The sequence below is a fragment of the Exophiala xenobiotica genome (genome assembly GCF_000835505.1).
Source record: "Exophiala xenobiotica strain CBS 118157 unplaced genomic scaffold supercont1.6, whole genome shotgun sequence".
NCBI lineage: Eukaryota > Fungi > Ascomycota > Eurotiomycetes > Chaetothyriales > Herpotrichiellaceae > Exophiala > Exophiala xenobiotica.
In genome coordinates, this window is record NW_013562489.1 from 2,672,246 (window position 1) to 2,691,935 (window position 19,690).

Consider the following 19,690-nt stretch of genomic DNA (forward strand, 5'->3'; position numbering starts at 1 on the left):
ATGCAAAGCTCGGCAGGTACGAAAGCGTCCGAGCCGCCAAGGCCGTCATCACGTGATTGATGACATAATGCCTCCGGATTGGGCTGAAAGGTCAGCGGAAATACATTCACCACTGTTAAAAGGGGTCCAAGCTACTCCATCACCATCCTTCAGACTCGTATTCACAATTGGAATCATTTTCCACGTCGAGCATTCTCTGTAATTGCAATCTCTCGTATGTGCTTCTTGACTTTATGCAACAGTGTGTCATGATATTTGTCACATGAACCGAATGCTTGCAGGTCTCATCCAAGTCAAGGATAAGTCTAATGCAGACTCCCCATGCAAACAGACGCATGTGAGCGCCGAGAATCTATGCACTGCTCCACCATACGGTAGACCACTACATCACAATGCATTCCCTGTCTGGCTTATCCCCTCTGTTTCTGCTTCTGCCCAGCCGATTATGGCTCTTTTCCCTCTTGTGGCCTTTATGGTGATCGTGGTGATTGTGTTGCTCGGGGTGCAAGTTGTTTGGTTTCGGATTGGTCTTCTCGGTCGAGGGTTGCTCGCGAATTTCTGTAACGTGAACCTCAGGCTGAGCTCCATTTTCCGTAAAATTAAGCTGGACTTCGCGGCTTTTCCTTTTTGTGAGCTTCGAGAGGGTCCTACCTAAACCACTCGCATTGTTCCGCACAAACGACTGACTGAGGCGTTCGGTCCTAGTCGACGTCTCTAGGTCTTTGGGCACGTTCAACGCTGTGTCGCTCGCCGGTTCCGATGGCTTGTCTGAGAATGATATCACACTCATCCTTCGAGATTCTACAGGAGACCGACCTCGGGGATCGTCTAGAACTGGCATTTCGGAGCTTGCTCGTCCAGATATTGGCTGATTCTCCGTCGACACGGACACACTTGACATATCGCTGATCGAAGCGTTTCTTTCTGATGGTGCTGACGCGATAGATTCCTCGCCCGATGTGATATGACCAGGGTCTCCTTCAACCGGGACAATCTGATAGAACAGCAGGTAGGGTGTTTCTTCTTTCAGGGCTTTGTCAATATCGACCACGGTCACCCTTGAAGGAGCGAGATCATCAAACCTCATCCATGTTGCTGTAGGAGTTGAAGCGGCTGCACCATTGGCAGAGTTTGGAGGCGGTGTGCCTCGGACGAGAGAAATGTAGTGACCGGAGTCGACAGAAGTCCCTCGGTGGCAGACCACAGATTGCAACGACAATTTGAAATTTCCATAGAGAGAGCCAGCCTCTTCCATATGTTCATCCTGGATGAAATGTGGAACACCGATCTCCACGGGAATATCGATCTGGGTATCTAGCCGGATTGCCCCGCCTTCGGGTGTCATAGAGTACCGCTTGAGGCAAAGGCCGAGGACTGGTCGTTTGGAGGAGAAATGAGCAGCCACTTGTGCATCATTCATTGGTGCGTTATCAGTATACCAAGCTGATGACGGTCAGTCAAACCTACATAAGTGGCTGGACAACTTACGTATAAGGCTGAAGAATTGCCATGCCGGCATCATGACTTCTTTTCGTACACTTCCGGCGCGTAGCCTTCCGGTGAAGTCCTTGGAGTCATTTCCAGCCATTAATGAAGAACCAGTTTCATTTCGAGCCGGAATATAGCGTTCTTGAATAATGCTGGGTGTTCGCATGCGGTTCCCGGGGCGCTCTGGAGGTGCATAGCTGGGTGGTAAGCCTACTGGGGAGGCCGTGGGAGTGGCGGGGGTGGATGCGTCGGAATCTATTTCAATGGTTTCGACATGAACAGCGCTGGCTTTCCGCATAGAGCTGATTGTCGATCTCCGCTCCATGTACCTTCGAACTTCGATGCGGTTGTTGAAGTAATCTTCCAGGCATTCTTCAAGGGTGATGATCTTTCGTTGACCAGTCGGGTCGGGGGGAATGGCGACTTCAAGGAGTCTTTCATTGATAAATTTATGGTCGTCATTGGTATCTTCCTTGCCAGTATGATAGATATCCATTTTCAAAGTCAATAAAGGTAAGTCGAGCATGCCGGTGATGAACGTGAAAGCTTCTGACGCGTCTTGCTGATGGAGCTCTGCAGCCTCTTGCCACCCGCATTCTGCTAAGGTGTCTTGCAGAGCCTTGGTGATGTCGGTGGTAATGAGCTTGCCGTTTCGCAAAAGATTGACCCACAGCCTCAAGAGGAAGCCGAGCTTGTTGCGAGGGACATCATCGAAGGAATTGTAGAGCATAGCCTCGAAACTGTCAAGTCGGGAGAACATCGAGAAGAGCGTGGCGTCCAAGAAGCAAGTCACGCCCTGCCTATTCTGGGCGCCCAACATTGGCATTCTGGGATTGTAGCTGGACACAATACCTTCGGAGGCATCAGACATAGCAAGGAGCAGATCGTATGCTGCGTCCAGGTCGCCGTTGGCAGCATTCGAGCGCAAAGCCCAGAGGATTTGAGCATGTCTCAAGATGACACCCTTGGAATCGATCAAGCGCTGCCGCAATGTCCTGACCTGGATACCTGCGTCAGATTTGCTACCGTGAGAGGCAATGGGACTAGGCTGACCTTTTGCTCTTCGACCTGATTGGCTGGACTGTGAGCGTCAAACAAGCCATAGAAATGGGCAGGTGAGTTGGGATCGAAAGGATTCGAGATAAGTTCAGGACTTGACTGGACAGATGAAGCAGTCAGTATGGGGGTGTAAGAAGGAAAGAATGAAGAGGGTAAAATATGGTGAAGACAATACAGAAGACCCATCTCGATCTCTAGTTGGAGTACATATGGAAAGGCAGAAGCGTTGGATATGCGCCATTGACGAGGGAAAGGGAATGGCATCAAGTCTGGAAGACAAGGCCGTAGACTTACTACTGAAGGCGGAGGCTTCTTGCTGAGGATGTTGGAGTGATGGTGGCCTTCACGCTCGTGGTTGCGCTTTCCCTCACGCCTAGAGAGGAATCTCTGAACACCAGCCATGGTGACTGCCTAGGCGAACGAAGTCCTGATGATTGTCTCCCTTTCGCGAGGGGAATCCCTTGATTTCTCAACAACTAAGAATTGCCATCAGATCATGATTGTCGTGAGTTAGGCCAAGGCCCCAAATGCTGCCCGACTTTGGCAATTGGTTGGGGGTTGAGGAATGGTCTTGGAAGTATTCGGTGTGCCCCTTCTAACACATATCAATGAATCTCTCAATAGCTCGGCGGCGAAGTTGTGGTGTCTCAATGCGTCATGGGACTCTGGTCATACGTAGATGCGGTCTTATTCTGCCGAGGGAATAACGAGTGCCTGAGAGGCGAGGAGGCGAGGAGGCTGAGCTCAGCAATTAACCGCTGGCACCTAACTCGTAGCTGGCTCGCTGGTTTTGCCCCGCGGCCCTGAATCGACGTCCACCTCCGTCCACCACACCTCCTTTCGCGTCGCCCTTTGATTGGTCAGAAGGCTCCGGTGACATTCGCCAAGGGAATCGAGCTCAAGCCGCAATTCAAGTTCGCTTGCGTCCACTCAGCTGTTACTCCGACAAACCGGTCGAATCAGTGTATCCAACAAAGACATCATTTTTCGAGACGAGGCTTCGAGCCTGAGAGCTACATCAGCTTACTCTTGCCCCTCGAGCCTCGCCGTCCATCTTCCGACCCTTAACCATGTCGACCGTCACCCGTACCCTGCGCAATTTGTGGAAGATCGGTTTCAAAGAGTATGGCCATCAGATACAATATATGGTACAGAAGACCTCGCATCTCAATGGGCAGAAGACACTCTGACCGGACTAGGGAGATACCAAGTATGGCGTCCTCGTGGGCAAGGATCGATATGGAAACAAATTCTATGAGAACTTAGAGGAAGATCTTCCACTACGGACCCGATGGGTATGACACAGACACACACTGTACTGAAGGCCCTGGACTAAGCCGCGGCAGGTCGATTACAAAGACAAAGAGCTGGACGCAAGTCAAATAGAGCCCGGTTGGCATGCGTGGATGAGCTACCTGGTAGACAAACCACCTGTCGAAGATAAAATCATGGCTGTTGGACTGCGGCCATGGGAACCCAAAGAACCCAAAATCAACATGACAGCCAGCAGAGCTGCATATCGCCCATACTCAACGTGCGTGGAGAAACGGCCACTCCCCTTCTGACATTGACTGACACCCTTGCAGGACGAAACCGAAGTACAGCACCTGGGACCCTGTGGCCAAACCGCGAGACGGTTCAACACCATTCGCCCAAAGGGACATTCGGGAAGGAGGAGAGTTTGAACCAAAAGCATAGGCTGATGCTACGACATTAAAGCTTGTACAGATGCATGCATGAGGCGTTTCGAGAAGGGGTTCGCTTGCAAAACAACAATTCTATATCGCAGGATGGGGTATCTTGAATATGCCACAACAAAACCGACCTCGGACTCCAATGCCTTGTCATTTCATGCCTCTGTCGTGCGCCGGTGTATCCTTGCCGGTCCCAGTTCCGCTCGCACTTCATCAAGTTGTTGAAGACCATATTTTTCGTTCCCATTTTTCCCACGCTTGCCTTTTGCGCCTCTTCGTTTTCCACCCGGGTTTGCTTTGTTCCAGTCACCAAGGAAATCATCCATCATGCCGCCCCAATCTCCTCGGACAGCTCCTTCATCGGCAAAACTGGTCGTGGACAGTTGCGACATTTGCGACATTTTAGAGCGGCCTGTCATGCCCGAAGCTAAGGACATTCCACCATCCATATCATCACCTTCATCAGCCTCGTCCAGAGAGTACATCTTTTCTACCTGGTCGAAGCGTGCGTCTAGCAATTGCTGACCATCGGTTCGAGCCAGAGATGAAGATGTCATGGAGTACGCGCTGGGATTGGTCAGGGCACCCTTTCGCTTCTTCTGCCGCAGCAGCGTGCCATTCAGAGTGTATAATGACGGTGCTTGGTCCCGGCCAGCAGCAGAAGCGGCGATGATAGACTCCGCTGTCCTGGGCTGGATCTTCTTCGTGTGGTCTCGCTTGAACTTGGCGAACTCTTTCAACCAGTCTCCGTCTTCTGCTGCAGCAGCCTCGGCATCCAGAGACGCATCTTCATTCCTTGGTTCTGTACCAGCAGGCATGGGGGCAACAGAGGACATTGTGGACTGGGCAGGTTGTTCAGGTGCTTTTTCGGTCGCATCCGACTCCCAGCCTTCCTCGTCCTCGTCCACGAAATTTGCTTCAAATTCGGCTAAGTCTAGTTCCCCGTACCGACCCTCTTTTGCTAGAGCGCCGAATAGGTCCTCCTCATCGTTCTCGTCCACGTAGGCGTCGTCCTCCAGTGCCTCTAACACTTCTCGTAAGCGGGGATCCATGTCGGGCTGGAAACCGGCAATGTCGTCTGGGACATCCTGCTGGTCCTGATATGTCCTGGGTCTTGTCGATGTCGAGAATGTCGAATACAGCTCGCTCTCGGCAACGCTGCGGTCATCGTCCAGCGACACTTCTCTTAGCGCATCTTCCAACTTCATGGTCTTCGCTTTCCCTTTGCCTTTGCCTTGAGGCATGGCCTCGACGAAATGCGACTCTCCACCTCCTTCGCCAATATTCCGCAGATGTTGCATGTAATCATAACTTGTATCGTCGTAGTAGACTCCATATTCTGCCGCTTCGCCCTCGTTCGCCCGCACCAGCTCAGGTTCGAGGTCATCTTCCAGGTCTTTCAGGTGTAGTCCCCTATCCTGTGCGGGTTGCCGAGAGGTTGTGGCCGGCCCAGAGATAGGATACAGTGTCCGGTCGCCTGCCGTCTCGTTGTATAGTTCTGGGTCATCTTGTGGGCGGTAAAGAAGTTGGTACGTCTGAGCCTTGTTCTTGTCACTACTTTCTGTTAGACTTCGACGTGTACAAGATGGGGACGATATCTTACATCCACCGTTTGGGGGGCATTTTGCTGACTGTTTTTCTTTCGATCTCGCTTTACTTAAATCGAGTGGACTTTGTTCAGGACCAAAAGTACTGCTAGGTGGGGGTGTTCACTGGTCACGGTGGTGAAGGCGGCGCGGAAAAATAATTTCTAAGAATTTTTGCCCGCACCGCAGTCCGGCGCCACTACTGCATGTGGATGACGTCCTCCGGCTGAGTCCAATCCTTCCCTCTTTACAACCACTACCCAGAGGCTCGCAAGACCTGAGCCAACTGACATCTCAACCACGAATCTTGTACATAGCGATCGCCAGAATGGTTTTGGCAAAGAGTAAAAACCAGGTGGGGCTGGGCAACAGCCTCATGAACGACCGCTTCGGCAAGGGCAAGGGCTCAGACAGGAAGAAAGTCTCTGCGCAAGGCGTCATTCGAACAGATCATACCACGGGACAGACCTACGTTACCAACGCGGCCAAGGAGGCGTCATGGGTCAAGATGCGCAGTGTCACGGAGCAAGGAGCGCTCGACGAATTCCTCTCGACGGCGGAACTGGCTGGCACAGATTTCACGGCGGAGAAGATAAACAACGTCAAGATCATCCATTCGGACCAGAAGAACCCATACTTACTCAGTGCGGCTGAAGAGAGAGGCGCCAGGAGGAAACATGCACAAAATAAGAACAGGTTGTCGGTACCGAGACGTCCGAAGTGGGACGAGACTACCACACCGCGGCAATTGGACGAGCAGGAAAGAGCGAGTCTGCTAGAGTGGAGGCGCGGGCTTGCTGAGTTGCAAGAGAATGACGATTTGCTCATGACGCCGTTTGAGCGGAATATCGAGGTTTGGAGACAGCTATGGCGGGTTATCGAGAGATCGGACTTGATTGTGCAGATCGTCGACGCGAGAAATCCGCTGTTATTTCGGAGTGAAGATCTGGAGAAGTATGTCAAAGAGGTCGATCCGAAGAAGAGGAACTTGCTGCTTGTCAACAAGGCCGATATGATGACCGAGGAACAGCGGCGGCTCTGGGCGGAATATTTTCACGAGCAAGGGATCAATTACAAATTTTTCTCGGCTCATCTAGCCAAAGAGATCAATGAGGGGCGGGATGCTATGGAAGAATTGGATGCGAGACAAATCCAGCAGCAGATCGATCGAAACATGCCTCAGAAGACGATGATCAACAATTTACAAGACCTCAATCTGAAGGAGCAAGAGGAAGAGGAGTGGTCAGACGAGGACGACGATGAGGAGAGCGAAATATCTGAAGACGACGACGAAGAAGAAGAAGAAGAAGAAGAAGAAGAAGAAGAAGGTGAAGTTGGACCGTCAGCACAGTCAGTTCTCAACACCCAGATACTGACGGTGGAGGAGCTGGAAGAATTGTTTCTCGAAAATATATCCCAAGACAGCACGAAAGACCGGAAAACGACTATCGGCCTGGTCGGGTATCCTAACGTCGGAAAATCCTCTACCATCAATGCTCTGATTGGCGCCAAAAAGGTCAGTGTCTCATCCACACCTGGTAAGACAAAACACTTCCAGACAATACATCTATCGGATCGAGTCATTCTATGTGATTGTCCCGGTCTTGTGTTCCCGAACTTCGCCACAACCAAGGCTGAATTGGTCTGCAATGGCGTCTTGCCTATCGATCAGCTTCGCGAATTTACGGGACCGGCTGGACTCGTGGCTCAGAGAATACCGCATGCCTTCTTGGAAAATGTGTACGGCATGAAGATCACGATGAGGCCGGCCGAGGAAGGCGGCGCCGGAGTGCCCACCGCTTCGGAAATGTTGAGGGCGTATGCAAAGGCGCGTGGCTTTGCTACAACGGGTCATGGACAGCCGGATGAATCCAGAGCGGCCAGGTATATCCTGAAGGACTATGTCAGCGGCAAACTGCTTTATTGTCACCCGCCTCCACACGATCCGGAGCTTGATGGAGCGGAGTTCAACGAGGCTCTGTATGACTTTGCGCATCTACCGGCGAAACGACAAGCTTGGTTGATTGCTCACAACGATGAGATCAATCTTGATGGTAATGGAGAGACCGAGACAGAAGTCACGATGCCCGTGCGGCCTCCTCCAGAGACTGGAAATAGGTCCAAGAATCTCGACAAGCGATTCTTTGGGCCTGGCTCGGGTAATGCAGGGCATGTGACGATGCCTTTCAACCATCAATATAGCGAACAGGGGATGCAGCAGAAACAGTTGACGGGGCGAAAGGCGAAGACACTTGCGGCACTTGAGAAGGATGTAGATCCTGCAGAAATGAAGCTGAACAGTAAGAGGCATTTCAAGGGTGCGAGGAGGAAGCAACGCAATGTCAGGGCGGCGGATGACGAGGAGTAGCTGACTCTTTGGAATTCGACAGGTTCCGAGTGTAGAGCCGTCGTAAGCAGTCTCAGCTCGCAGAGGCGTGTCTCTAAGTAGACAGGTGTTCAAATATGGACTATCTCTGTTGAAGCATATCCTCCTTTTGAGCCTTGACTCGACTCGTCGCTGGTTGAGCGTTTCCCTTATCCCCTAGGTAAACCCTCGCTCGCAAGGCTGTGTGGACACAAGACTTCCTTCTATGCTCAGCTGTTGACGTTCAGTCATACCTGTTCCTCACCATATGGCGGCAGTCCAGACCCTCTGCATCGCGTGCTAGGAAGCGAGTCTCTCGTGGTGCACTTCTTCTCGAGCCATCGTCCCGATCGAGTGGGTAGGACTTTGCCGGTTTAGGCTTGATAAAATCTTTCACGTCCACTTTCATCCGAGGCTTTTCTACCACTAGACCTCGAACTGGCCTATCGTGGCCATCACCCACCAACGCTTGGGCGAACGATGGGTTTGATGAGTTGATAGCAAATAATGCTGATTGGCTAGACATCCCACCGGCATGTTTTGACCAATCACACCAAGTGCAGAATTGTCCGGTGGCATTTCTACATCAGCAATCTGATGATTCTGTTCTCCATCGAGGCACTCGCTTCAAGTCTACTTGCACAAAGCATTCAATCTCATTGGTACCCGCGAATTACTCCGCTATCCCCCTGTGTCGGGATGCGTTTCCCTGGAGCTGGGACGTCGGGGTCAGGAGGAGCACAGAACCACTAGCAGGGTGACTAGGAATAAACACTACGAATTACAAATGGTATAAATGTCCTGTGTCCTCCCACCATGACACCGCGTCCCAGTTTCCAAAAGTCACGCTTCGATACTCTCACAAACCTCCTCCAACATGGAAACATACAGTGCATACAACGTTGCGGTATGAGACCACGTCCGCCCTTCCTGGGGTTTCAACAGATGACTCTTTTGCTAACCGCTACTGTAGGTCATTCTTTTCGCCGCGTTTGGCTCTCTCTTCGCGGGCTATGGCCTCTCGGTCATTGTGTCCACGGTGGGCCAGCCGACATGGTACTCTTCCCTGGATCTGGAGCCGACGTCTAGTCATACAACTGCCATCATTGGGGCAGCGAACGGGGTATTCTTCGCTGGAGGTTTCTTCGGCTGTCTCGTTTCAGCATACACAGTCGAGAAGTTAGGCCGCCTGAATGGACTGCGCCTCGCGGCTGTCATAGGCATCATCGGCGCAGCCATTCAGACAGCGGCTGTCAATCAAGGAATGGTCAGTTGACATTCTGCCGCTGAGTCGATGAAAAACAGTCTGACAAAGGTGCTAGTACTTGGCAGCTCGAGTTATAACTGGTTTGGCCGTCGGCCAAGTCATTGTCGCTATGCCAACATACTACTCTGAGGTAGCACCCCCTCACTCTCGAGGGTTGATGGCAGGCGCGCATGGTTCTTTCATCAATGCCGGTTACGCTTCGTCAGCCTGGATCGGGTAAGTACTCATGTCGACAAGCCTATGGACTCCCCATCAATAGGTCCTCAACTAACAGTTCTCCAGCTTTGCATGCTTTCACGCCTCTGGATCCAGCTTCGGCTGGCGCTTCCCCAACGCTGTGCTTGTCATTTTCGGGATATGTGTCCTGGGCGGGACATTGTTCAGTATGTTGCAAGGACATCAGAAAGGGTTGAGGTCAGAACTGACGATGTACAGTCCCGGAAAGTCCTCGATGGCTCTGCTCCCGTGGTTTCGACCAGCAAGCATTGCACATCCTCTGCAGACTGCATCGAGACAAGAGTGACCCTGAAGATCACTTTGCCCATCGAGAGCTTGGGCTCATCAAGAAACAGCTCGAGGTAGATCGTATCGCACTTCTAGCTGACGGCAAATGGCAAATCTTCACCAAGAAGACCTACCGAAAGCGCTTGATATTGGCGCTTATGCTCTTGGCTGGTGGACAAAACGTCGGTGTATTAGTCAGTGAGTGTTTCTTGCTTTCGATTGCCGCGCAGATTCTGTCATTATATCTTTTGCAAGCGTGCATAATGCGATTGCTTGCTGACAAGCTTTGTGAAACTTTGCAGTCAACAACTACAACACTCTGCTATACCAGTCACTTGGTCTGAGCAACTCGGAAGCATTGATCGTAGGCGCCGGCTACAACACGTGGGCTATGATTGCGAATTTTGCTGGCGCTACCGTTTCGGATCGCCTGGGAAGAAGGAAGGCGCTGCGTATGTCAATCTACTGACTGTGACGAGCGCACTTGCTAACAACCGCACAGTTGGTGGCTACGTTATCAATGTCGCTATGTTCACAGTCGCTACAGCTCTGATCGCAAAATATTCCGAAACAAATTCGAAAAGCTATGCTGCCGCAGCCTTAACGTTCTTGTTTCTCTACGTCACAGCGTAAGTCGTATCGCAGACCCTGTCGTCCATATGCTGACATCTTCTGGGTAGATATGGCGGTGCAATTGACGTCAACCAGTTTACAGTAGCCACTGAAATCTTCCCGTCGCACCTTCGCTCGATGGGCACGGGAATTGCCATGTCAGGTCTCTTCCTGGCGGATACCCTGTGGCTGCAGCTCGCTTCGACGGCAATGGCCACCATTGGCTGGAAGTACTATCTCGTCTTTCTTTGCCTGGGCGTTGTGCATACGATCTATCTCTACTTCAAACTCCCAGAGGTAAGACACCCCTTGCTTTGCTGCAAATGTGAACAAGTCGGGCTGACGTGGTTTCTTATCTCTAGACTACCGGACTCGCCTTGGAAGAGATTGATGCCCTGTTCGGCAAGGCTGTGGCAGGACATATCCAAGATGAAGGCTTGGAGAAAGTTGCAGCTACGCACTATGATGCAAAGGCAGAAGGACATCAAGAGCCAGCTACGGAGGTTCTCGCAGAGGATGCCAAAGCTTGAGCTCTGAAACGAAGGCTCCGGGTTGATGATGAGCTCATGTGGCTAGTCTACACCCCAGTCAGGACAATTGCAGACCAGGACTCAGATTCTTGAGAGATATGGATGCAAAGTTGAGAACTTCCGTAGACCTTGTTCGTCCAATAGTGTGACTCGGTAACCTCACGCGGTGCTGGGCCAACAATTCATCCTTGTGATATACATGTCCTGCGGGCAATCACCACTTCCCCGTGCTGGGGTATCCTGGAAGCTAAGCTCAGCCTTACATCCATTGGCTAATGCTTGGAATCATGATGGGATGAAAAGAAACCTTAGCTAAGCGAAGACCTTTTCTCCTTCACGTCTTTCCCCGCGTCTAAACTCGTTTCGTACTTGTTGGCTGCTTGACTTGCTTGTCAACTCCAGCGGCACGATCAAGCCATCTACCATCTCATGCATGCGTTGTCTGTTTCCGAGAATGGCGGTGACAGACATTATATCAGAGCTGGCTCGCAGAAGCCACGCATTGGAACTTCTCCTTCTCAATTTTGTAATGTGCCAACATTTCTCTCTTGTCCTCGATACTCATTAATTCACTTCGGACATCGCGCCGATTGAGTACGCCCAAGACGTTGAGGTTATCGTCGAGGACTCTTTCAGCGCCACAGTGAAACCATGGCCGACTCGGCGACTGAGGACGCGGCAAAGACCTTGTCACTCAAGAGGTCTGGCCAACAGGCCTGGGTGAGATGCCGTCGACAGAAACTCCGAGTGTGTCCAATCAACTATGTGGCAGCCTCAGCATCTAACATTTGCAGTGCGACGAAATCCGACCCTGCGCTCTGTGCCTACGCTCAGGCTTCGAATGTAAAGAAGTTGGTGAGCGTCCAAGGTCAGTAGCGGCCTCAGCAAGGTCTTCTGGCTTCTTCCGCGTCGGGAGTACTGACACCGCAGGTTAGGAAAATCAAGAAGACTCATCAACCCATTGCACTCGAACTTCTACCACGTCCACCATCAGAAATTCCTGGTGCTAACTCGGCCGAAGCCGTGAGCTTGAATGCCCAGGCCACTGGTTCCACCCAGAGTTCTATCAATCCAAAGTCAGGCTTCACAGCTATCAATTCTCAATCAGTCGCTGAGACTCAGACTTCTCCAACTTTTCATGAGCGCACTTCAACGGTACATTTGATGGAACAGGTACTGTACATGCCCTTTGCGTGCCGAAGCCAAGCTTCGAATCAAGAGCGTAACTGAAGGCAAACAGGTGTTTCAGAAGCACAAAGCTTCTCCCCCGCAGAAAAGAGTTGTTGATGCATTGCCGGGCAGCAGACTCGACGACGCGAATCCCGACAGCTCACGGGGAAATCATGTCTCGGTGCAGGAGGTCATCGGGATGCGCCTGCCTCCACGTCCGGTTACGGACTCCCTTCTTTCCTCGTATCTGAAGAACTACCACTGGCATCTGTTACTTTTCCACGCTCCCACCCTTGTGAACCAACTTCAACCTATCCTGGAGCAGGGGATCGTACCCAAAGGTCGATTATCCCTCGTCATGCTTCTCTTGGTTATCTTGACCCTTGGGGCTCGGTATGTCTCCGGCGATCCCGCACAGGGACTTTGCTCCAACAAGGATATTCGACGATTGGAGACAGCCATGAAAACCAAGATCGAAGAGAACTTCATGCGTATCCTGGATGAGACAAGTGTCGAATCCGTCACGTTCACACTGCTTTTTGCCTCTTATTGCATGTACAATCGCAAGCCAAAGCGCGCCTACAAGTTAATCCAAATGGCAATCCGAGACGCTCAAGCAATGGGTCTCGATCGAGAGTCAACATGGGGCCAGCTGGATACAACTGCCCGAGAAGTGCGTAGACGTCTTTGGTGGAGCTTGTACGGGTGCGATGGGTATGGTCAACTCTTTCAATATGAGTGATTGCTCATCTGCTAACACCTCCAGTTTCGACGCCTTGATGTTTGGGCAGCCTGGCATTATCCGCACTTCTGATTACCAAGTGCAGATGCAAACAGACATTGACGATACGCTGTTCACTTGTCCCGGCTTTGGTTCCATGGAGACCAGAGAAAGCGCAAGAACCGAGCCTGTCACCATCCTGTCATATCACCGGTACAAAGTCACGTTATACCAGATCGCAGAACCCATAACAAGGTCGGTGTATTTCCACAAGGATGCTGGCAAGAACGTAGTAAAGCATGTCCAAGACATCCACAAGAGACTTGTTCGCTGGTACAAAAGACTCCCGCCAGAGTTAAAACTGGACTCTCTCGCTGGCGCCAGCACCACTCCAGACAAGGCCTTAGCGCTCGACATTTTCAGGCGTCAAGCACTAGCTCTTCAATTGTCGTATGACAACATGCAGATAGTCCTACACCGCTCGTTGATCGCGTACGAAGATCCCTTGGGACTTTCGAGCTCCTCCACAAGCCAGCCAGAGGAGCGACACGATGGAAATGGTGCCACCCTGTCGAGTGCCGATGCAGCAGCAGTCAAGATTAGCAGAAACCAGTGTTGGGAATCTGCGATACGAACCTCACTCCTAGTCGACCACCCTACAGAACTGAAACTGGTTCGATCGACTCCTGTCGCGGCATACCTTGCCATGCAAGCACATACTGCTGGCGTGATGCTTGGAGTCTTTGCTTTGTCGAACCCGAGCTCGGACCGCGCTCAACAAGCCAAACAGGGGATTGCCCGTCTAATTCAGATGCCGGCAATGGTGAGCTTCCAGGATGCTGCTTGGCAACAATGTGTCGGCATCCTTGAAAATATGCTTCGTTTGATCCTTTCCGAGGAATTGAAGGTCCTAATGTCTGGGCAATCCGGTATCTCAGGCACAGCAACATCTCGTGTATCAGTACCGCAGGCGTTACAGAGGAACAAGCCCCACCAGCATATGTCCGTGTCCAGGCATGGCTCGGTTTCCACGCGGTCTGATGGTGATCAAAAGCACCCGTCCACACAGCTGTCCAACGGAGGTCACCTTCCAGATACCATTGATTTAACCCAGGGCAATTACTCCCCACCTGCCAATGCAGATGGCGTCCAGCAGCACAAGCTTGAGAACCCGTCGCCTAGTACCCACTCAGTATTTAGCCCCCTGGACAATTTCAGCAATGCTATATCATCGCTGCAAACGAGTAAGTAACACTGTGAATGTCGTGTTTAGATTGTGCTACTGACCAGTTCTTTCTTCAAAGTGTTCCGCGACAACGGTTCAAATGGCAGCGTTGACCATCCGGGCATTCATTCAGCCTCGTCTGTACAGCAGCGAGGTAATGTTTTCGAAAACAATCAGCAATACTCTGGCCTTGAGCCAACGGCATCGGGCAACGATCAGATGAACCAGGGACTTGAATTTGTCGACAATCCCTTTGTCTCTTTGGAGGGCGTCGATCAATTGTGGCTTTGGAATGACGATTTCTCTTTCTGGCAGCATGAGCAGGATCATTAGCAGCTTTCAGTCCACGATGTCGGCCACCGGCTGTTCCATTCAAAGAAGTTTCAGTGTGAAGCTGAGATTGGTGACTCGTGACGATGTTGCACCCTGTCGTAATGTCTCTCCTCGTATTCCCAACTTGATATTGTTTTGGAGGACTTTGAGCTGAATGACCTACAACAACAAGATAACTTCTTCCGCACTTCTCAGATAATGACAAGGAAGTTTCCGTGGCAGCTTTGATGAAGACTGCCATCATAGAAACGAATAGCGATGAACGAAATGAACAAAATGAACAAAATGAAGAGAACTTGGCGAATAAAGTGAATTCAGGGAAATTCAGGGAAATTCAGCAGATTCGGCAGATTCAGAACCGATTGAACAGCAATAGTCAGTCAGCCGTGGAATGCCTAGAATTTGACATGCTCACGCTCGCGCGCTGGCAGCATATGGATGTCAACTGTCTAATAGTGGATACTAGAAGTCCTTCCCTCCCCTCCCTATAGCCTATGCCATTGCTGCCTGCCCTTGGTGGTTACACAGCAGAGAACAGGAAATGAAGTTTTTAAGTTCTCAGCGTCTTCCTTCCCCTCCCTTGATTGGAGTCGGCTCACTGTGATATGTCGACGAGCCGACCCGCGGGGCAATATGCAAGGTGGGTTAAGCAATGGGGGTTGTCTAAGCCTGGATAAGCCACCACCGACCCCTGCAGCTCCCCTGCAGCTGGACTCGTCATGCTGAGGAGGACCGCCTAAGAAGGCACTATGGCAGGGACAATATGGAGACAGCCTTGTGGAACGCTTTGTGGTGGAATTTTTGGACAACCCCCCTGATGAGCGATCCATTGCACTCATCACCTTTGCCTGACTGCATACGTAGTGTGAGATGCGAGGATTGGACATGATGGCGACAAGGATTCTGAGATGGGCTGGTACTAGCCTCGTCTCTTGACAGAGTAGTGGCCCTCCTGCTCACCTGAGCAAGATCCGATATAAAAGAACGATGTGAATTCCTGACTTCCGCTTGCTACTATGATCTTGTAGGTGCATAGTTACGTTGGCGATAAAAGAACCAAGGTGCATCAGCAGTTGCCCTCAGCTCCTCTTCTACCACATGATAAGTACACGACGCAAGTCTAGCATCGAATCAACCGTAGCGGCAATGGACAAAGAAGGATGCTTGTCGCCGCCCAGGATGCCTGACACAATCCACATGAATGGACAGCGTATTCCACCGTTGCACGATGGGATCCCTTCTCGAGCTGTGAGTTGACCCTATCCGCCGACTCTGCGTTTGGTACCTTAACGTGTTTAGATTGGTGGCGAGCCTGTGCACGCCCACCCCAGTCCCGACCCTAAACGACACAGGGTCTTGCTTGAATGGATCATCCATGTCGCCTTCGTCGTGCTCCTCACTTTGACACCTTGGGTCTTATGCCCAAATGACACCGACAAGAAAGTATTGGCGGACGTGACGGGACTGTTCGTTTGCTTCGTGGTTCTTGTGGCGCTCCTGTCGCTGGCGCGGCCAGATAAGTTTCTTCAGAACGTGTTGGCGTAAAGTACCCATGACCAGTTGTCGCTCGTCCCCCCCAGCTGACCGAGTTTGCAGAATCTTTGCAGGGCTCCTCTTCTTCATCCAATTAGCCCAAGCACCAACTGATCGTGGATGACCATCGTGCGAGGGTACCGGATATGCTGATGATGGATGCCCATACAAAATGGTCCAAGGAACAAAAGCAGCCGGTTGAGTACAGACCGACAGCCTTGGATTAATGGGTTTCAGAAGTCTCGTGGCTCGGTTTTGAACGAGACTACCGGGAGAGAATACGTCGTATGGGTTTTGTCAATCTGCGAGCGGCCTATGCTGGGCACTGCAGCGTTGGTGATGGGGCATGTCGGGACGATATGGTTCGATCAATGAATAGGTATGTAGCTGCAATACGGCGTCTTGGACGATTTGATTTTGTGACCGAAATGTTTCAGCATAAAGCCAGTCAATAGATCCCTGATGTGGGCGGGTCATTCGCCAGGATTGCACCCCTCCGAGTCGAGGCAGTCATGTAAGGACGGTGCTTGAAGCAATAGCCTTCTATGGATTCTAGCTGTTGGGCAGGTTCCATTTGAGTTGCTTTGAAGGCGGCGTCGCGTCCGCGATGACCAGTACAGGAGGCTGCTTTTCCAACTTGACAGTTGGTGATCCCATCAACTTCGACTCCATCGAACCGTCTTCTATGTCAGCTGCGTCTGCCGAACTCGAAGGCGTTTCGGTTCCAGGCAAAACCGGTGGACTCGTGCTAGGACGTTCAATTAAACTCGGGTCAAATTGAGGATCACCAAGTATACTGCCGTCCTGGTATTCCTCTTCTTCGGACGGTGACCCGATACTAACGGGTGTGAGAGGAGCGTATGGATCGGAAGGACTAAGCGTTTCGTCACCCATTTCATCCGAGGGCAGATGCCGATGCCCTTTGAGTATTCCTTGACGCCTAGGTGACGTTCCAGTGGAATTTGCTCGTGTCACAGGTTGACTGTGTGAAGGCGTATCCAAGCCGGACAAACTCAGCCATTTCGAGCTTGGCGACCTCGCCAGAACACTCTGTACCAGCGGCAATTCTAGGTAGCTGTTTAAAGAGCCACTGGAGAAGAGCACCAAGCCCAGGCAGATCAGGATCAGGAGCATCTGCAGAATTGACATCCGTTTCTGAAAGATAACCTCATCAGCAAGAACACCAAGCCTAGCATTAATGGCCATGTTCTCTTGTTGGTATCGCTCTCGCTGCATCTCAAGCTCGATGACAGTTGACTGCCAGAGCTGGTCGTATTGCTGCCGAAAATCCCGAAGTTCATTCAATACTGTCACATTGAGATATTCCAGGAAAGAGGTAGTTTTGGCCAGCTGCCTTTGCTCGACTTTTTGAAACGCGTCACGAAGGGCGCGAGACTGCTCCTCAATGTATTGCAGAGACAGAGAGGAATTCGACTCGAGCATTTGCAGACGCTTTTGTACAGATTTGAAGAAGGATTCTTGCATGGTGGGAGCTGCAGCAGGAGCCTGTGTGGAAGAGACCGACATTCTCGTGCCATTGACGACTGTTAAGGTGGACGGAGTCGTGGTCATGGTGGAATTGCTTGACGCATCGGATTTGGTAGCGGAATTGTGTGACGTTGTTGGAGCGTCACTGGATTGCTTCATTGGTGGGCCGGATATCGATGGCGTACCTGTGCTGGTAGCGGACGATGCCGATGAGCTCGATTCTGAAACTGTCGGGTCCTTGCTCGAGGCTTGTGTTGTTGACTGTGGTTGTTCATTTCCTGCTTTCTCCTGAGTGGGATTTTCAGTGCTGTCACACACTTCCACCATCACATTTGGTAGACCTGGTTCCATGAAGATGGCAGAGAAATTGGCTGGTGACATTGGCATCATGCTTGTGGTTTCTTTGATAGAGACAGAGTGCGAGCCATCCATAGACTCATTGGCGATGTGGGATGAGGTGGTGATGGGTTTTCCTGGTATTTCTACAATACTGGGTGAGGCGTCTGGTTCGAGATTGTCGGACTTTGTCAACAATGGCTCAGCGACGGCTTCTGGTACAAGTGCATCCACTTCGCCCACTTCGGCATCATCATGTGTCTCGATATCATCCTCGTCCGCATGTAGAGATTCAAGGTCATGCTTATACTCGTCAAGCATGGTCGTGCCATGTACTCTGACCAAGCTGACGGGACAATAGTATTCATTGCCATAGTGTGAGAGGAATTCGATGCGCAAATACCGAGCCCAGATGACAGGATTTTCGACCAGGAATGCCTGGACATCACGGGTATTGCGAGCTTCGAATGTGCCCAAAGTCTTCCACTTGTCGACCTTGACTGGATATTTGTCTGAAACGCTGACTCGAAATGTGCGAAAAGTTGAACTGAAGAACTCGAAATTAGCCAGCACGATTGTGTCGATTGATATGTCATCACAGAGCTCCAGAATGATGTATTTATTCTGGGCCGAGCACTCGTTGAGCATGTAAGAGTCCTTGTTCTTTCCCAAGACTGCATTTGCGCCTTTTGCTTCCGGGTTCGTCTTTAGAATGTTCGCTGCACAATCGTAAGAAGCATAGTTGAACCTTTCTTTACAGGTGGTACCAGCGTCCCTGCTTCGAGCACCCGCTCTTGGGCCGCGCCCAGGGTCGACTGGACCACCCCGAATATCTTGACTAGCCCGAGGTTGTGCTTGTGAAGGAGGTTCAATGTTATCAGAGACGAAACCAGAAAAGTCGAGGTCTATTTCTGCGTCATCACCAAGAGCGTCAAGGGTGTCTTGAACGATTGATGGTCGTTTTTTGATCTCCCGCGGCTCACCTCCATGTGCTCTTCCAAGGTGTTCAGACTGGCCAGCTTTTTTGAGGTTCTCTTTTTTCCAATCCTCAAACGACAAGAACTTGCCATCTTCTAGAGGAGAGTCCTCATCCGTTGATTGAGGAATCGCGCTCGGAGAGGTATTGGCCTCGTCCGCGGACGGAGTTGTAAGCGTGTGCTCTGAGGCAGTCGACGGCTGATCAGTCACGGAGATGTCAGCATCCGAGCCGGTAGATTCGGCGGTCGAAGAGGATGAAGTGGAGGAATCGTTTGAAATCTCGGTCGTGGTCTGGACGGTAGATGTGAATTCGACTGTTGAACTGCCAACACCCTCAGTCGTGGTGGACGTGATGTTGACCTTTCGAGACGAAGTTAAACATTGTTGAGGTAGGCTATGAGTAATATAGTTGACGGTGCGGGAAGGACAAGTTGCAGGAGTGGAAGTGGCCGTTCCTGTCCTCGAGGTAGTCGCTATGGCGGTTTCAAAGACAGATAAGACGAGCAGAGCCTCGGTGAGAAACCACATTTCTGTCAGCGAGCCGAGAAAGACGAGGTCGAGACATTGGCAGTATGATGTTAGACGGGAGTCATAACATGCTGGTTACGCGTATCATCCTGGTGCAAATATTGGACCAAGGGGTAAGTACAATAGTCTGCAAGAGTCACGAGGGAGAATTGCGCAGGTGAAAGAAAGGCTGCACCAGGCACGAATTGACGTCAAAGTGTCCCAAATGTCGCCAAGAAAGACCCCCGGATTAGCGATTGCCCTAGCCGCTTCTAGCCTAAGTTAATGAGCTGT

General features: G+C 51.3%; 7 protein-coding genes across 7 annotated transcripts; 4 read left to right on the forward strand and 3 right to left on the reverse strand.

Moving 5' to 3' along the window:
• Positions 1–180: 180 nt before the first annotated feature.
• PV05_10275 (uncharacterized protein) lies at positions 181–3,263 on the reverse strand. Its single transcript, XM_013456697.1, has 4 exons — positions 2,842–3,263; positions 2,542–2,646; positions 1,489–2,488; positions 181–1,443 (listed from the first exon to the last, which is right to left on the reverse strand). The coding sequence occupies exons 1-4, from the start codon at positions 2,947–2,949 to the stop codon at positions 383–385; spliced, it is 2,274 nt and encodes a 757-aa protein (XP_013312151.1). The 5' UTR covers positions 2,950–3,263; the 3' UTR covers positions 181–382.
• Positions 3,264–3,406: 143 nt separating this feature from the next.
• PV05_10276 (uncharacterized protein) lies at positions 3,407–4,470 on the forward strand. The gene is made up of 4 exons (XM_013456698.1): positions 3,407–3,695; positions 3,747–3,842; positions 3,894–4,081; positions 4,134–4,470. Exons 1-4 carry the CDS (start codon positions 3,618–3,620, stop codon positions 4,243–4,245), a joined length of 474 nt encoding a protein of 157 aa, XP_013312152.1. The 5' UTR covers positions 3,407–3,617; the 3' UTR covers positions 4,246–4,470.
• PV05_10277 (uncharacterized protein) lies at positions 4,270–5,937 on the reverse strand. The gene is made up of 2 exons (XM_013456699.1): positions 5,845–5,937; positions 4,270–5,795 (listed from the first exon to the last, which is right to left on the reverse strand). The coding sequence occupies exons 1-2, from the start codon at positions 5,862–5,864 to the stop codon at positions 4,397–4,399; spliced, it is 1,419 nt and encodes a 472-aa protein (XP_013312153.1). The 5' UTR covers positions 5,865–5,937; the 3' UTR covers positions 4,270–4,396.
• Positions 5,938–6,082: 145 nt separating this feature from the next.
• Positions 6,083–8,294, forward strand: PV05_10278 (uncharacterized protein). The gene has a single exon (XM_013456700.1). It carries the CDS (start codon positions 6,156–6,158, stop codon positions 8,193–8,195), a length of 2,040 nt encoding a protein of 679 aa, XP_013312154.1. The 5' UTR covers positions 6,083–6,155; the 3' UTR covers positions 8,196–8,294.
• Positions 8,295–8,813: 519 nt separating this feature from the next.
• On the forward strand, positions 8,814–11,363 carry PV05_10279 (uncharacterized protein). The gene is made up of 9 exons (XM_013456701.1): positions 8,814–9,099; positions 9,166–9,459; positions 9,515–9,675; positions 9,742–9,842; positions 9,895–10,161; positions 10,266–10,415; positions 10,466–10,592; positions 10,644–10,872; positions 10,938–11,363. The coding sequence occupies exons 1-9, from the start codon at positions 9,070–9,072 to the stop codon at positions 11,103–11,105; spliced, it is 1,527 nt and encodes a 508-aa protein (XP_013312155.1). The 5' UTR covers positions 8,814–9,069; the 3' UTR covers positions 11,106–11,363.
• Positions 11,364–11,501: 138 nt separating this feature from the next.
• On the forward strand, positions 11,502–14,902 carry PV05_10280 (uncharacterized protein). The gene is made up of 6 exons (XM_013456702.1): positions 11,502–11,852; positions 11,900–11,973; positions 12,041–12,278; positions 12,346–12,989; positions 13,042–14,240; positions 14,301–14,902. Exons 1-6 carry the CDS (start codon positions 11,757–11,759, stop codon positions 14,552–14,554), a joined length of 2,505 nt encoding a protein of 834 aa, XP_013312156.1. The 5' UTR covers positions 11,502–11,756; the 3' UTR covers positions 14,555–14,902.
• Positions 14,903–14,940: 38 nt separating this feature from the next.
• On the reverse strand, positions 14,941–19,561 carry PV05_10281 (uncharacterized protein). Its single transcript, XM_013456703.1, has one exon. It carries the CDS (start codon positions 19,415–19,417, stop codon positions 16,640–16,642), a length of 2,778 nt encoding a protein of 925 aa, XP_013312157.1. The 5' UTR covers positions 19,418–19,561; the 3' UTR covers positions 14,941–16,639.
• Between the last annotated feature and the right edge of the window lie 129 nt (positions 19,562–19,690).

Bases quoted from the DNA above. Each gene is read 5' to 3' on its own strand.
- PV05_10275 (XM_013456697.1), bottom strand. From the start codon at position 2,949: ATGGCTGGTGTTCAGAGATTCCTCTCTAGGCGTGAGGGAAAGCGCAAC. The intron at 2,647-2,841 runs GTAAGTCTACGG...TCATCTGTCCAG, and splicing joins AGAAGCCTCCGCCTTCAGTA to TCAAGTCCTGAACTTATCTC. The intron at 1,444-1,488 runs GTAAGTTGTCCA...GACCGTCATCAG, and splicing joins GCAATTCTTCAGCCTTATAC to CTTGGTATACTGATAACGCA.
- PV05_10276 (XM_013456698.1), top strand. From the start codon at position 3,618: ATGTCGACCGTCACCCGTACCCTGCGCAATTTGTGGAAGATCGGTTTC. The intron at 3,843-3,893 runs GTATGACACAGA...AAGCCGCGGCAG, and splicing joins TTCCACTACGGACCCGATGG to GTCGATTACAAAGACAAAGA. The intron at 4,082-4,133 runs GTGCGTGGAGAA...ACACCCTTGCAG, and splicing joins GCATATCGCCCATACTCAAC to GACGAAACCGAAGTACAGCA.
- PV05_10277 (XM_013456699.1), bottom strand. From the start codon at position 5,864: ATGCCCCCCAAACGGTGGAT. The intron at 5,796-5,844 runs GTAAGATATCGT...AACAGAAAGTAG, and splicing joins ATGCCCCCCAAACGGTGGAT to TGACAAGAACAAGGCTCAGA.
- PV05_10278 (XM_013456700.1), top strand. From the start codon at position 6,156: ATGGTTTTGGCAAAGAGTAAAAACCAGGTGGGGCTGGGCAACAGCCTC.
- PV05_10279 (XM_013456701.1), top strand. From the start codon at position 9,070: ATGGAAACATACAGTGCATACAACGTTGCG. The intron at 10,162-10,265 runs GTGAGTGTTTCT...GAAACTTTGCAG, and splicing joins AAACGTCGGTGTATTAGTCA to TCAACAACTACAACACTCTG. The intron at 10,593-10,643 runs GTAAGTCGTATC...TCTTCTGGGTAG, and splicing joins TTGTTTCTCTACGTCACAGC to ATATGGCGGTGCAATTGACG.
- PV05_10280 (XM_013456702.1), top strand. From the start codon at position 11,757: ATGGCCGACTCGGCGACTGAGGACGCGGCAAAGACCTTGTCACTCAAG. The intron at 12,279-12,345 runs GTACTGTACATG...GAAGGCAAACAG, and splicing joins CGGTACATTTGATGGAACAG to GTGTTTCAGAAGCACAAAGC. The intron at 12,990-13,041 runs GTATGGTCAACT...TAACACCTCCAG, and splicing joins AGCTTGTACGGGTGCGATGG to TTTCGACGCCTTGATGTTTG.
- PV05_10281 (XM_013456703.1), bottom strand. From the start codon at position 19,417: ATGTGGTTTCTCACCGAGGCTCTGCTCGTCTTATCTGTCTTTGAAACC.